This window comes from Pelecanus crispus, chromosome 2, assembly GCF_030463565.1.
Source record: "Pelecanus crispus isolate bPelCri1 chromosome 2, bPelCri1.pri, whole genome shotgun sequence".
In the NCBI taxonomy this organism is placed as follows: domain Eukaryota; kingdom Metazoa; phylum Chordata; class Aves; order Pelecaniformes; family Pelecanidae; genus Pelecanus; species Pelecanus crispus.
This window is the reverse complement of record NC_134644.1, coordinates 142,817,466-142,834,178: the sequence shown is the minus strand read 5'-3', so window position 1 is coordinate 142,834,178 and position 16,713 is coordinate 142,817,466. Positions and strand designations below refer to the sequence as shown.

The window sequence follows — 16,713 nt, the reverse complement described above, 5'->3', positions numbered from 1 at the left end:
GGGCAAATAAAGAGGTTAAAGGTCCATTAAGCAATTTAAATCTTTCAATCAGGGTATCAGCTGGAGATCTGAGGAAGATGTAGCTGAGACATAGTACCATGGAACAGTAGCGGGGGAAAAAAAGAAGCTTAATTTTCTTATACTCTTCTTTTTTTTTTTCTTTGTAACTCAAGACAGTGAAGTAGGGTTTACCCCTATAAGAAATATATACATGTCCAGACAAGTCCATCAATTGTGATTTCTTCAAAGTTACCTGTCTTTACAGTAAAGTCCTGATCAACTTGTGTTATGCTGCTCCCTCACATCATGAGTAAAACTGCGACCAGCACTACCTTTTTGCAAGCAGGCTTAGCTGCTGCTTGTATCCTTCTGAAAAGGAGTTGCTTCTACAGCAAGCTGAATTATATTCCTTAAGAACCCCTACAAAATCATTCAGGAACCCCCTTGTTTGACAAAAGGGCTGTTTTCACCCTGGCCTTGTTATCCTTTCCCTCGCCCCCACCCCAATATATGACACAGCATTATCTAGCCTGAAAAATCATGGTAGTAAATAATCCAGCAGTAGCTTCATAAAGCTATTGGGATATTACATACAAGTCTCTAATAATCAACACAGTCAGCTCTGGAAAGCATAAGCAGTACTTCACAGTTGTGTTCTGAAGCCTGAGGATAGGACACTTGTACTCCAAAAAACAGGCCCAAATGAAAAACAAATTCAAGAAGTGATAAAAGTTTATAAAGAACCCCTATGAACAGACATTAAGAATATGATGAAATAGAATCACTGGGCTTTTATGAACTCGAGACTAAGAGATGCTGACTGATTGCACTGTTACTTTCACCACAGTAAATGGTTAGTTGTAGGATGCACCGTGGCTGTAAGACATTTTTTAGCAGATTTTCAACTAGAAGGGGAAATAGTAACATAGGTGGTAACATTCAGTGTGAAGAAACACAGCTATTATAATTAATATAGCTAAAACTGGAGAAGGCTTGAAAGCTTCAGTAGAGTAGGTAAATAAGAAAGTACATGCAATTTAAAATCCATCTCAACTTCACAGAGTTTTCTGAAGCTCACCAAAGTGCTACTTTTACAGGGAAGGTGTTAAATATAAACTCACTGGCAACACAGGGTGAGAGGAAGGAGAAGCTGACATATGCTTACAGATACCTGTAGGAAAACTCACATTTGGCAAGGAGCAGTTGAACATGTTTGCTTTACTGGGACAAGAGGGGTAGCAGATAGTTCAGAAAGCTTTTCTTGTTGATTATGTAATACTTACCTAGCAGTACCCAACTGGAAAGTCCATTTACTATAGAATTCAAGGTAGTGGCTTTGGGGGTAAATTTTTTTAATGAGAGGAGTGTTCTTAAATAGGCTTCCCTTCCACTGTATCAATGGTATTTCTTTCCCCTCACAAAACCACCAGACAACCCAAAACCATAATCAAGGACACAGCAAGTGACTGGACATGTAACTGGACATCTCATAACCACAGCTGGTGTTGGTTATCCCCATCAGCACATAAGAAAGCATAATAGAAGTTCATTCTTTCCCTTTTAGCAACCAAAGGGACAGTGCACTCCCTAGCTTTCATCATAAAAATTTACTGTTCTTTTCCTTCTCACAGCATTGTCTTGTATCTATTCCAGAAGACATTTTCTTATGAATTTTAAACTCCCAGTGACTATTATTTTTGGTAGTTTTTCGTCTCCACAAGAAATTTAATCCACAACTAAAAAGTTACTGTATAACCTGCAGGTTACTCTACAACTCATTCTTGTCATTCTTCCAATTCTCCACTCCTCCCTCTTGCACCTTTTCTTGGGCGTAGAGGGAACAATGGCAAGAAGAGTGTTTTAAGAGTGAAATCTACCTGCAGAGCAAAGAAAAATCTAGCCAGCAGCAGAGGAAAAAGAACACTGAATGCTGAAGCACAGACTATGGGTGAAAGTAAGCTATACCAAGCCCTTCTTCCAGTACCTCTTTGCATTTCAAGCAATGTGCACACATTGAAGAATGTCATAAAAGTAGAGGTCTTGTTATAAAAATATTAGATATGGCTTCCAAAAGAGTTCTAACACTGACAGAAAACGTAATTATTTACTTGGGACCACTTATGTTGTACTCTGAAAGCACCAAGGAGATCATTGGTTGACATTATAGTTCAATAAAATAAACTCCCCCCTGCAATCACAGAACTTTCAGCTGTTTTGGACAGACACCACAGCACAAATTCAGTGTGCCCCTAGCCTCTAATACGTCAAGAGCTCTTTTCATCAAGATGTTGCACAGATGTATTTTGTAATTTAGTTCTTTAGCACAATGAGTTACTGGAAACCTTGGTGCTTCTGTCCAAAAAAAACCGAACAAGGACTAAAGTTGTTTAGTCATTACTGCACTGCCCATATCCTCCGTTATTTCTCCAAGAAAGCTCCACAGCACATATTCAAATCCTGCAAAATGCAAACAAGTATTTATTTCTGTTGCCAGGGACATCATCTAGTAGACATGTTGTCTGTGATATTTCCAATAGTAAAAGAGGTTGAGTATCTACCCCATATAAATCAGAAATAGAAACCACAAATAGAAACTGTGTCAGAAATTTGATGTTTCTGCAATTAATACACAGGTCCTCAGCTCCTGCTCCAGACCCGGTGCTGCCCTTTTTCATGCTGCTGCAATGAAGTCTATATTAGCGAATAGCACAGACCAGGCACAGGCAGGTTTGTTGTGCAGGTGCTGAGGCCTCAACATCCCCACTATACACATCTAAAGGTGCTTTACTTAAGGCTAGATCTAACCTGGTGCTGCGGACCTAAGGCCTGTTAGCAGCTGGCACGCAACAGGCACGTTGCTGAAACACAGCTTCTATTTTCCTTTCACCCAGAAGAAACCCCATGCAGTCTAAGAAAGCTTAGACAGTAAGAAAAGTTCAGGAAACTCACTTTACAAGTGCACACTCCCAAGCTGAACTGCAAAGCTGAAGTAGACCTACCCACTGAGTTCAGAGATGAAGACTAGAGATAAGCAAACCCCCTGAAGCATTTACAGAATGAATGTTAGCTCCTCAGCACAGCTGCTTCTCCAGAGCTGCTCCTGTTGTGCCACACTACTTGCTAACTATACGGACATATCTGGTACCGGCTGCCCCTGCTCATGTGCCAGATGTACACGTCCGTACCTCCAGCCTGGCCCACTCCACACTGTCACACATCACTGTGGTGCTCATGCGTACACACTGGTACGGTAGAGTGCAGAGTCCCCACGTGCCCTCTGATGGGCTGCTACTCACCTACTGCCTCCTGGCACCACAGCGGCTGCCAGCCGCGCAGGCGGGCACCTACGCACTGCGGGTGGAGGCATTTCAGGGCCCCAGGAGGAACGGCCTGTCCCTGCCGCTACTGAAAGGACTTCTTTCAGCCTTGTTTTTAAACAAGTCTGGGGGTACAGGAAGAAACCGAGGCCACCCTTCCTTCCACCAAAGTAAATACAGGTTCCTAGACCCTCCCAGAACTCAGGTTGCTTTCAACTCTCCGTTTTGTCACTGGAATGCAAAAATATCCGGAAATATTCTATACTTACAGGTGCGAGCGCTGATTTTTTTTTTTTTTTAATTTCCCCTCTTAATTCTACCCCTTGAACCTGGGAAGCAGAGGATATCCACAGTCCCTTGACATTTGAAGGGAGCACACATTTTAAAATGCTTTAGAAACAAGCAGACACATCTGAAGAACTTGGTTCCAGCTATGTCTCAAATCCACCTAATTTGACTGCTAAATTGGGGTAAGTTTTCAAAGCTGCTAATTCATCTAAAGTGATACAGGTAAATAGCAGTTCTTCAAATATATTCTTCAACTATTCATACAGCATAATAATAATCATTTAAAAAATAAAATCCAGAACTTAATTGCATTGCCCCAAATCCCAATTACACTGTGAACAGGCTGCTTATAATTCTTTGTGTGACTGTATTTGTTTACAGATAGTTAATCTTATTCTAGCATTTACATTAACCATAGATCCTTAAGGAAAAAAAAATCCTATGAATTCAGTCACACTCAGTATTTGTTTAAAGAATAGTTCAACAAAAAGATATTCCCTCTACTATATGTCATTGTGGTATCTCTTTCCAATATGTTTCACATACCTGCTTTAAGGGTTTCTATTATACTAGCCAGGATTACTCCATTTTGTAGCTTCCCAGATACCCCCAAAATAAACAGCAGCAGAAAGTTGACTCCTGTTTCGGGGTGACACTCAGGTGAGGGACATTACCAGAAAAATCTTTTGCTAGTGTAGGGAATGAAATTATAAAGGCCGTTTCTCTCTGCGCAGCTAACATCATTAGCCACCAGTTATCACTCCTTGATTTTAAGCCTAATAGTGGCTACAGATTACATATAAATGTAAGAATTTTAGTTTCTACCAGCTGGTAAGGATCCCCAACTCAAGCATCAAATGCAAACAGCATGTTACATACTGCATGACACAGCACTGTCATTCCTTTCTCTAGCTGAAGATACACTGCTGTGCCCCAAGGTGGAGAATCTGATTACTGATTTAGTAACCCAATTGGCATGCTGACTTTTACTAAGAGATGCTATCCAACATACCTCTATAAAAGTGACATTGTCATGCACTTTATTCAATAATTTAGTTTCCAAATTACGTGACTGACATTAAGCAATATTTACCTGCTTCTTCTTTAATAAATGACAAATCTTCTTCTGGGTATGGAACTGATGGTTGCAACACCGAGCAATCTTCCGAGTTCTCTTCGGTATTAGGTGGTATATTATAAATAAATCTCTTTGCAGTTTGGTTTTTCCTTCTTGCTTTTCCAGGTTCTTGAACTGATTGTCCCTGTGGACCCATGTCATTCCATACGAAAACTTTTCCCTCGCCTTGAGATTCATTTTCAGCCATTTCAGGTGAGCTGTCCTGGACCCAACTGCAGTCATTCATTTGGTAGCTTTCCATTTGGCCCTCATCAATAGAGTAACCATCGTTCTCAGTTTTTATGCTACTTGCCAAGTTGGTAAGATTTCGCGTTGCCCAGAAGCTGGCAACTTTCTGATCCCTTGGAGACAAACCATCCCTACTAACAGATCTTCTGTTGTAATCCACTACAACGGTCTCTGGAGCTTCTGATTTTATACTTATGTTTAAGGCATCTTTAATGAAGTTGCGGCAGGACTGGACAACCTCTGTCATCTGAAGGTAGCTGGCCACTGACATCACTTCAATGGCATTTTGGCTCGTAAGCACGAGGTTACCAGAATATAAGAAGTCCAAGATGACAGAAAAACCTTGAACAGCAACAACGTCTAAATAGGTAACAGTGGTTTGGTTACGGCTTTCTTTGTTTGTAAAGCAATACAGAGTCTTAAAGAAGCGGCTGCCTGCAACCAGGATGTTCTTGTGAGCTCTGAAGACCCTCCCGCTCACCACAATATTAACATCACAAAGAATGCCTTTCTTCCTCTGCTCGTTGAGCTCTTGCAGGAGCTGATAGCAGTAAGAGTTCTCATTTGGCCTGCTGTTAAAATCACAGTATCCTTCATTATTCAGTTCTGATGGTAACTCTGACTCCTGCAATTAAAAAAACACAACCATAATTAGCCCTTAATGAATGCTCTCCTTAGTCCTCCAACACTATAATGAGGATATGAAAATAAACTTAAGATGATGTTACTCAAACGATTTTTTTTTTTTAAATTTATGTTCTTGGTCATAAAGGCAGGCAGGAATATATAATTAAAAAAGTGTTTCTGAAAGCTAAGAATCATGATCTCATTCTGCACCTTCCACCCCCAAATATTGAATAAAACCAGAACTAGCAGAATTGCCTTGAGGGCAAAATTTCAGCCAAAAGTAAGGAAAGATTTGGTTGAGTTCGAAGTACTTGTTTTTCTTAACCCACATACATCAACGATTCAGGAATCTCTCTTTCCAAAGATTTAACTAGATGGTTCTCACATATCCAACCCCCCATTCTTCCCTAGAAACCTCCCCTTAAACGGGTAAGCACAACCTTGATAACTGATTCAACATTTTCTCATGCTGAGATGAATACATAAAGATTAGGTCTGTATCTCCCAATCTGTCTGTCTCACATGTTTTAAAGAAAACATGTTACGGAAGTAGTTATAATAGCAGATCTGTTTCTTATAGAGTTCTATAAATTAGGCATTTATTATTTATTTTCTAATTGTGTCAGGCTTAGGATTAAATAGTTGCGCTACACGACAAATGGACAGAACATTGCAGGTGACCAAATAAAACTTAAGCTTCTGTTACATTATTTAACCAAGACTTTCTTGAATCAAACTTCACTGAAACTTTCCAGTAGCAACACCTTTAACTGGTATATACCTATTATACAGGCAATATTTACTTGTGTGCCTCTCTACAACCTTTTTAAGACGTGATCTCAAACGTGGCTTGAAAATTTTGCTGAAAGTAGCATCAGACTTCCAACACCTAAGATGTTAGTTGTTATTAAAGATTAGTTCAGACAGTGAGAGGCTGATAAGAAACAAGAGATCTGAACTGGATTTTAGAGCATTTATAAAATTTGTAACTGACATTTAGACAATGATAATTCAGAGCTGCTACAGAGCAGCAGCTAGAACAAAGCAGAAAACACAACAGACTGCCATATTTGAGACCATACTTCTATTGATTGATATGTGCTGCCATCAAGAGCAGTGACAATGACAGTCTGTTTTATACTGGATCTCTAAGACTCTCTCTTCTTCCCTAGCAAATAAGGACAGCTCAAAACTGGCTGGCTCCCATATGGTTTAGGATGAGAGAAGATCAGATTTTGCAAATTATGTCATTATTTCCTCTTCCCATTTTCTAAAACAACTCACCGATTTGGGGGCTAGAGGTATCATTAAAGCTCAACTACCTCAAAATCACAGGTCAAAATCAACATTAAGGAGGTAGTGTTAATGCAGTCACAAGCCCATAATCTATACTGGGGCTCAAATATACGTTGCAGAAAAGTACTACCCTTGGTTTGGGACTATGGCAGAAACCAGCTATATTAAAAAAGAAAGTGTCACTTTCCACTACACAGGAATTAGTGCACTAAAATCAGTACTCACCTCAAGTTATAATCCCAGTGGATCACTGGGATGACAACTGAGGCTGTAACTACATCCTCTAAAATGCTATTTACATCTATAAGCAACAAATAATGCCCAGCCATAGCCAAAATAGAAACTGTACCATTTCAGCATCTCCTGCAGAGAAATTTCAGTTTGCTGTCACATTCAAGTTGCTTCTAAATCTCTACCCTTCTCAGAAAAACACTTCAGTGGAAAAAAAGAGGTAGAAATAAAAGCAGTTAGGCTTTTATGTGAAAGCAAACAACAGATTTTTGTCCAACCTTGGCTTACTTTTTTCCGTATGCTCTGTGACATACCCAAATACTCCTTCAGATCAGAGCCCCAAAACAGAAAGTACATCCCAAACGTGTGACAACTGAGTCTATCATTTTTTAAGTTCTCAGCGGATTTCAGATCTGGACTAGCTTTCTGTCACTCCAGCAACGGAGCACTGTGTAGTTTCAAAACACCAATTACGCTGACTTTGGATCAGATGAAAATGAAAATTATTGTACCCTAAAGTGTTGTCACTCAGTCAAAGTCAATCATCAGTGACTTGCATCTCACACAGTAAATGTTAGGTAGATGCTATGATAGCTGACAATTTTGCTCTCTGAGAACACATTAAACACCACATAAAAATAATCTGCAGAGGTTCTTTCCTTTCTACAAATGTCTGATTAAAGAATGGAGATAGAGCACATTGTAACTGAGCGTGTGTATGTATCCAATCAAGCTGACAGAAAGAGAAATCAAGATTTACAATATTTTGGAGCTGCAGATCACAAATGCACTACAGAAACACAAGACTGAAGTCTTCATTATGAAGAGACCAGAAGGCTGAGTGAAAATAAGAGACATGATGCAACTAACATCCAAGCTATAGGGGTATGTGTTGGGGGAAAGAGATCAATACTACAGCTTTACAGAAATGAGTGCAGAAGTATTATTTAAAACTAAGTGTAATACTGGAAACAATTGTTCAACTGTTGCTATGGAAGTGGCTAACTCTAACGCCACACCTCCAATGAAGTGAAAGCCCCAACATCCGAACAGTTATGAAGCCTATGTAAACAAAGTGTGAAAAGTAGAATTAACACTTACTATGATAAAAATAAAAAAAAAGTAATATCCCTTGGAGAGTTTTAAACATCTCCCCTTTGTACAGAAAAAGTACAATGCAGTTCAATAGGAGGAAAGGTACAGAAAATAATTACAGAAAATAAAAAAGTGTATTTTCAAGCTTCTGTTATTTATATTGTGCCCATGGCATATCATCATAAGGGTACTGTTTTTCTGATGAGAACCACAAACTGATGATAATTGCTCAGATGTCAGTTATATTTTCAGAATACAAACCAAATATGCCTATCACCTAAGCTATCTCAACAACAAACCACCTTATTCTTTACTAAAAACTGGTAAGAAATCTAGAATAAAAATCAGGACGATTTCAGTTTTATTTGTGGAACCTATAGCATTGTCAGTCTGAAAAGCTTCTCTCTGTAGGTGAGATTAAAAAGTGGTCTAACAGAACAGAGAGTGCTCAAGGAGACTAATATTGTGCTCAGTTTCAGTTAGACTCATCTGAATACACCCAAAGATAAATGACTATAATACGTATAATTCATTAATTAAACTTGCCTAAAAGCTAACAAGAGCAGAAACAGATGATCAAAAACTGCTACTAGAAACTTGCTTTTCTTTCTCCTCTTGTGCCATCAGCATACTCTGTCTCTTGGGAGCAAGAACAGTCAGAGAGGGGGAAGAAGGAGAAAAAAAAAAAAGAAACAAAACTAAAACCAATCTAACCATAGACTCCATCTCAGCTGTATGTATATGAAAAGTAGTTATGCCACATTTTTGTAATCCCTTACCCATTACCACACCTTACTCTACAGCAGCTTCCCTATGCCCCCAAATTAATTCTTATCCTGAAAAATGGATGCCCTAACAAAAGTGAGCTATCAGGAGCTTCTTAGGCACGTGCAGCTACAGCGGAAAATCATCTCAAAAGACAGTCCTATTGGCTGCACACATGATGCTCCGCTGCCGTTTTACATGCCATAGCATCACTCATGGAAAACTCAGCAATTTAGAACTGTTCCATTAAGTGCCTAACATCCAATTGAATAGTTCGAGGTCTCGTAAAAACACTACATAAAAACACAGTAAATGACAGTCCTTACTCTGAAGGCCTGACTTCCTCCTCAACTTTTTTGCTCTGCTAAGAGTAATTCAAGAAGTTAACTTAGAACACTATAATGTAACTCTTACATCTGAAGCAAGACTTCTATTCACCACCGCTCATACAGAGCAAACAATTACAGTTCACATGGAAAAAATAATACATCAAAGGCCTTCCTCCTTTCAGAGAGCTTCTGCTTTAAACCAACATGCCTATTAGGCTGGAGAAAGCTTTTCTGGCAGTATTTCCAAAGCTCAGCTTCAAATTATGTCCAGAGAGAAAATGTTTTAAGAAGCAGCTTTGAGGGGAGGAACCCCCAGCAGCCAATAAATCTGCATCTCATGGATCTAAATTCATCACAGAATTAAAATCTTTTGCAGTCATTTCCCAGTAAGTGTCAATTTCTCAGGATTTCTGCAACACAATAGTCTGCTTATTAAAAAAACAAAGGTAGTTTCAAGCTGATTATATCTTTCCTTAAGCTTTAATAGGGAGACAGATTATTTTAAAAAAATAGAATAGGAAAAAAAAAAGGAGTCAAGATTTTTCTCTTAGAAGTACCAACTGACAGCTCAATACATTTGAATTACAGCAGCTGCAACCACTTGTGATATATTTTGGCATTCCAAATTAAATGTATCCCAAAAATAAACTGAAATCATCGCCTGTTTCTTCATGAGTGTAACATCCAACAGACCTATAGAAATTTCCACTGCTTTACTGTCTTAACACCTACAGTTTCCTTTTCACACTTGAACAGTGGCACTATGCCATATGTTTATTAGCAGCTGCTAAACATGCCCTGCAGTTGAAGCTTGTCAAGTCAAGAATACATGTGTGTTGTCTCTAAGACAAAGGCTGAAAGACCTCTCCCAAGTTTCATTAAATCTAAATGGCTTTGCTGTCTCATTATGTATGTTGGAAATATGGTCAGGGTACAAATTACCTACTTTTGTTCCACATACCTGGTATCATGGCATTAAGGAAAAAATGGGGCTATTGTTTTGGTATTAATTTAAACGCATGTACCAAGAAAAATTCAACTGCTATTAAAAGTGTGAAAGGATATGGCAATTAAACATAAAAGCAGAAAGAAAACAGAGATTCTTAACCAGATTTGCAACAGAGCAAGGGTAACCCGGAAGTGCACCACAAAGAAAACTACACTGCTTTTGAAAAACTGCAATTCTTTCCCTTGTAAGGGGTTTTCAACTGAAATGTAATTACAGAGGGATGCATCCAGCCCCTTTTTACACTTGAAAACACCAGTCTCTGTACAGCTCCCTTATAGATGCTTACTCTGTCCAAACCTTAATACAGTACAAAAGAACCATCATACATCTCATCTATCCTACTGTTTCATTTATTTATTTATTATTATTTATTATTTAAGAAAAAATATTTATAGTAACTATGAGTGGTATAAAAGCAGAGGTTCGTTTTTATAAAGATTCCCATAACAGTAAAAGGTTAATCTTCAAATACTTACATTAACTTTTAGGCTACTGTGACACGCAAACCAGTATTCTGTCGTGTCCCCCCCCCACCCTCCTCGTATTTTGCAGCCTTATGACAGACGGGATAGGAAATCAGAAAGAAAAAACTAGTAAGATTAGTAGGAAAAACTGCTTGGAAAACTTTTCATCTACGCATAGCTTAATGGGAGTGAGAGAAACTTCCAAGTGTGGCATGAATTAGCAACATCTAGTGACACAGCAGGCTACACAGCAACAGGACATACCTTCACAGGCTAATCATTCACAACTCAAAGTTAGAAACTACACGACAAGATGGTAAGGAATACACCGCAATAACATTAAGCAAAAAGAACATTTTCAAAGATATAAAGAGGTAAAAGAAATAAAGAATGAAAGTTTCAAGATGAGAAACAAGTTATTTAAGGCAAGTTGGGCTAAAATACTGCAGAGTGAATAGCAAACCCCACACTGGAGGAAACTGGTAAGATGACCCACTGCCATGAAATGTCTGTAATGATAGCTGCCTCAGAAATACACTTACTGAAGAAGTTGCATTTCTCATCTTGAAGGTGAACATTGCATTTATAAATCCAAAAATAATATTTTGGACAACCAGTATTTATGCACCATAAGGTTTTCCTTGCAATCCTTCAGTAGTTTCACATAAAACTTGCACTGCTGTTCCAACTAGCTCCAAGAAAACGTACGTTCACCTAACATTTTATCTGTCATCCTGATATCCTACCCAAACATTAGAATAGCAGCTCTTGTCCAAGGTACCCTGAGCTCCTTAAAGCACTCAAGCAATAAGCTTGATTTAGTGCAATCTCTACAATTCAGACTCCAGATACATCTATACAACTAAGGTGGGTGTTTTGATTAAAACTGAGCTCTCAATAGTGAAAACTGATGATCAGGGATTAATTCGGGCTAACAGCTCAGGTTCAGACTAAGAGTTCAAGTACTAGCCTAACCTGAAGCACATCAGCTTGTGCCCGCTGGCAACTTTGACGCCAGCTAAGCAATCCGAGGGAACTTTTTGCAGCGCCAACACATCCTTAGGAAGAAAGGATGCAGGAGGCTGGTGACTCAACACAAGTATTCCTTAAGAGCTTGCCATCCACGTTATGTTCCAGGGTTAGCCCTGCCTTATTCCTAAGAGCAGCCAAGAAACACAGTAATTTTAAGTTCAGCGGGGAACAGGAAGAGTTTCACTGGTCCTAAAGCATTAGAGGAGAGCTGGTGTATTAGCATGGCTTTCAGGAAACCACATGTTTATCGCAAACATACACCACGCAATTGCAGACTTCTAACTCGGAAACTCAATCTAAAGCAACACAACGGGGGAAAAAAAAGATTTAAACGACGTGGTCTTGAGTACGCAGAGCTGCCCGATGAAGGCAGAGGGGCCGCCCCGTTAAGAACGGCAGAGCAATTCCAATGTCACGCTGGCAAGCACCGGTTTCACACGCAGTCCTTAGCCGGACACTACCCTGCCTCCTCCGGCACCGCAGAAGGAAGTTGTAACGAGTGCTTTTAAATCAGTGCAGCAACACTGGTATTCATACGCAACTTTTTCCCACATTGCCGGTTTATCTTCACGAGATAAACAGATAAACTACTGAAACACGGCACTCGCTACCTCCGAGCGGCGAGGACACGCTGAGCAGGTACAGCCATAAACCATAGTTCGTGCGAACGCTCCCGAGCTGCAAACCGGAGGCGCTGACGCCGCTGTGCCTGCCCCGGGCCGGCGGGAGAGCCCCCGTCCCCCGTCCCCGTCCCCCAAATCGGAAAGCGGACTCGCCTCCCGCTCCGGGCACGGGGTGCGAGAGCGGCACGGCGCGCCCAGCCCGCCGGGCAGCACCGCACGCAGGAAGCCATTTAAAGTTCACACACGTGGGCCAACAAAAAAAACACAAAACCCAAAAGCCAACCACCCACCCAAAAAAAAGCCTTTATGCGAAAGGGGAGGCCGGCCTCTCCCCCGCGCCGCTCCGCGCCCCGGGGGCCGCCCGACCCCGCCGGGGGCCGCCCGCCACCCCCCCCCCCCCCCCCGCCCCCGGCCCGGCGGCCGCCGCCCCGCCGCGTCCCCTACCTGCTCGGCGCTGACGGGCTCGTTGAGGCGATGCTCGGCGGAGAGGTGGTGCCGCAGCAGCAGGGCCCGCTTGTAGTTGCGGGTGCCCTTGCAGAGCTCGTCGTGCCCCCCGGGCAGGGCCCCGCCGGCCATGATCAGCTCGGGAGGGGCGGCGGCGGCCGCGGCGGCGGTGCACCAGGCGCAGGACATGAGGCCGGTCTCCTGGCAGTAGTAGAGCCATGGGAACTCCTTGAGCCAGGAGCCCTGGAAGGAGATGTGCAGCTTCTGCAGCAGCGACTTGGGCCTGGCCAGCGGGAAATGCTTGATGCTCTCCCCCTCCCCCGCGCCCACGCTGCTGCCCTCCGCCTCGTCCCCTCCGTCGCCCCCAGACCGCCTGCTGCTGCTGCAGCTGCCGCCCTCGGCGCCGCTGCCGTCGCCCAGGCTGCCCCCTTCGCCGTCCTCCTCGTCGTCGCTGCTGTCACTCAGGGAGCCCCCGTCCTGGACCAGCTCCTTCCCCTCCAGCAGGCCCTCCGGCTCCAGGCCCTCCGCGCCCTCCAGCTCCATCTCCTCGTCCGCCCCCCGCCCATTGAAGTGCTTCCGCGGCCAGGCCGAGGCCTCGCAGCCATTGTTAGCGGCGGAGGGGGCGGCGAGGAGCCCCCCGCCGCCCCGAAAGGCCAGCGTCCGGCGGTTCCTCTCGGCGAACATGGGGCCGGCGGCGGGGGGCGAGACGGCCTCCTGCGGCAGCAGCAGCTCCTTCTCGTCGGCGCCGGCCTCCAGCTCCTCGGCCTCCAGCCCCTCCAGCTCCACTTCCTCGTCCGCCCCGCGCCCGTTCAGCGCCTCGGGGTCCTGCCGGTCCCAGGCCTCGGCCGCGCCGCCGGCCCCGCCGCCGGCCGCCGCCGCCGCCGCCGCGGCGGTGACCAGGCCGCCGCCCCGGAACGCCAGCGTCCGCCGGTTCATCTCCGCGAACATGGCGCGCGCGCGCCCCCCGCCCGCCGCCGCCGCCTCGCGCCCCTGGCCCGCCGCTCCCCGCCCCGGCCGAGGGCTCTGCCCGCGGGAAGGGGGAAGGAGGCGCCGGCCGCCGTGCGGGAAGGGCGGGGGTGCCGGCCGCGGGGAAAACGAAGTCCGGCCGCTGCCCCCCGCCCCCGGCTCCGGCCTAGATCGGCGCCGCAGGCTCCCCACAATGGATCCGGCTCGGCGGCGCTTCCGTCCCGACAGGCCCCGGATCAGGTCGAATGGCAAATGAACAACGGGCTGCTCCCACAATGCACCGGGAGAGCCGCCGCAGGGGAGGGGGAGCGCGAGCGGGGGGCGGGCAGGCGGGGGGCCGGCGGGGCGGGCGCGACAGCTGGGGCGCGTCACGCGCCCCTGCGCCGCCCGCCCCGCCCCGCCGCGCGCGCCCCGCCCCTTTCCGCCGCACGGGGGGCGGGGGGGGCGCGAGCGACCCCCTCCCTCCTCCCGAGGGGCCGCGGCCGCCCCCCCGTTTCTGCTCCCCCCCCCCGCGCACGCGCAGGGGGGGCCACCCCCCCGATGGGGGCGAGCGGCGGCCGCGGGGCGGGGGGGGGGGCAGCGGCGGCGGCCGGGGCCGCCCGGCGGGAGGTCCGCGCGCGGCGGGGCCGGCGGGCGTTGCGCGCGGCGGATACCGTTAGGCGCGGCGCGGCGCAGGCGCGGGCTGCCGGGCGGCGCGTGCGGCGGGCGCGGCGCCTGCGCTGCCCGCACGTGCCGAGCGGGCGGATCCCTCCGCGGGGCGAAGGCTCGAGGCGCGGGGCGGGGACGCCGCAGGGCGGGCGGGCGGCGGAAGCCTGCAGGGAGCTGCCCCGCCGCTGCCCGCCGCCCCCGCCGCCGAAGGGTGGTCGGTCGCCCGGCCGAGCACGTAGGAGGGCAGCGGGGGGTGCTGGACGGAGCCGCGGGGCAGCCCCGCCGGGCGGCTGCGGAGCGCACCGCCGCTCGATGGCTTCTCCCCCAGCACCCGCTGGCCCCCGGGAACGGAAGAGGGAAAGCCGGCAAACTCGTGGGTCGAGACAATAGTTCGATAAGCCAAGGAGTGGGGGAAGGAAGAAGGAACACGGAACGAGCGATGCTAAGGCAGTCGCTCTCCACCTCCCACGGGTAGACCCACGCCCCCCACGCCCAGCTGGTTGCCGAGGAGAAGATGGTTGACTTCCCCAAACCCCCTCAGCTCCGCTGCGGAGCGTGCTGTGGCACAGCTTGGGGTGTCTCTCTGGCTGGTTCAGGCCATCTGCCCAGTTGCGTCACCTCCCAACTTCTTGCGCACCCCCAATCCCGGGGGGGGGAGGGGGGGGGGCGCACAGTGAGAGACAGAAAAGGCCTTGATGCTGTGCAAGCGCTGTTCAGCAATCGCAAATCCAAGCCACAGCCCCGTACGACCTGCCGTGAAGAAAATTCGCCCCAGCCGGACCCATTGCCGCAGGTAACGAAAGATGTCAGAGAGGGAGGGCTGTGAAGTCTTCCAGATGAAGAAGTCCGGTGTTGTAGCTGCCGTGTAATGTCGTGTATCCAGTAATAAAAAAAGCTATTCCTCTGTGCCTTGGCCTGGAAATATGCAGGGGTCTGGGAGGGTTGACTTCAACTTAAACTTTTGAGAAGAGTTTGTGAGAGTACTATAAATGCTGTAGCTGTACATAATGCTGTAAGCATTTCCTCCTTCCAAAAAGTTACTTGGGAAAAGGAGACCTTTGGCAGAAAATTAGCTTCCACTTCTGGGAAGATTAAGAAAATCTTTCTAAAATTCTGGAGGGGGGAGAGGAGAGTCAAGTCGGTCATGGGGAAACTGAGAAACTGTAAAAGGCAGTACCAGATTTCCAGGGTAGGAGCAAAGTTGGTCTAAATTTAGGCAGGGAGGCAGAGGAGTGATGGGTGCTAATTTTTTTTGTTGTGCCTCACTGGGGCACAGGGTGGAGACAGCGATTCGGATCTGGGTCCACGGTAGCAAAGGGTTCCCATGAAACAGCTGTGTAAAATGCAAAGCAGACCCGTATTTCATAAAGTTTTGGGCTTTGCGATGTATCGATGTTTTCGCGTTCCTGTGGCACTTGATCCTTGCCTGTCAACATTCATCAGCTGACTAGCGCCACAGCACTTACCTACATGACAATTTGTTATCCGTTTGAAAATTACATTGTTTTTAAAGAAATGTTTGGTCTTGTAGATTATTTCTTACCAAATGTTTAAACTAGTGCAGATTGCAGTGAGTGTGTGCAGAAAGTTTACATTAAGAATCCCTGCTGAGATTCACTTACGGAGCAGACTTCTTGTGATCTCGGGGAACGTGACCTGCACCCAGGACTGGTATGTTTAAAACCTACCCAGTGGACATCCAGGAATGAGCTGGGATAAGATACATAGGAGGAAGGGTAGGATAATGAGCTATAGGGTCCCTATTTTGGCATGCAAAGAACTGTTATTTGATTGCAGCAGGTAATCTAGAGTGTTAACGAATCGATATAGAATCATAAAATAATTTAGATTGGAGGAAGCCTTCAGAGTTCACTCAGTTCAAAGCAGGGCCAACCTCAAAGTTACAGTCGGTTGCTCAGGGACAACGTCTGGAGCTCTCTTGGACTGTTTGCTGAGAAGACCTTTGGTAATAGCTCCTCCCAAATTGCCTCACCACGCTTTTGCTTTGTCATCTTACTACAAGGGATTCCACGGCTGCGCAGGGCACTCAACAAAGGGAACTTAACCGAATCATTGTGGCTAATTTAATTGGTGTACAATGGCTCTGTCACACCAGAATTGAGGTTGTATTGGTTGATTTGATAATTCTGTTTTACTGAGTGTCTTCATGGGCACGGGTCTCCCCAGGTAATCTTAACTTTTGCGTAATGCTT

The 16,713-nt window shown here is 45.9% G+C and overlaps 1 protein-coding gene across 1 annotated transcript in view; it reads right to left on the bottom strand.

Moving 5' to 3' along the window:
* Window positions 1–13,834, bottom strand: part of ZBTB10 (zinc finger and BTB domain containing 10) — a 28,228-nt gene extending 14,394 nt beyond the window's left edge. The window contains exons 1-2 of the mRNA XM_075706140.1: window positions 12,887–13,834; window positions 4,699–5,596 (exon numbers count right to left, since the gene is read on the bottom strand). Of these exons, the coding sequence (XP_075562255.1) occupies window positions 4,699–5,596; window positions 12,887–13,834 (1,846 nt within the window). The remainder of the gene's footprint in view (window positions 1–4,698; window positions 5,597–12,886) is intronic.
* Between the last annotated feature and the right edge of the window lie 2,879 nt (window positions 13,835–16,713).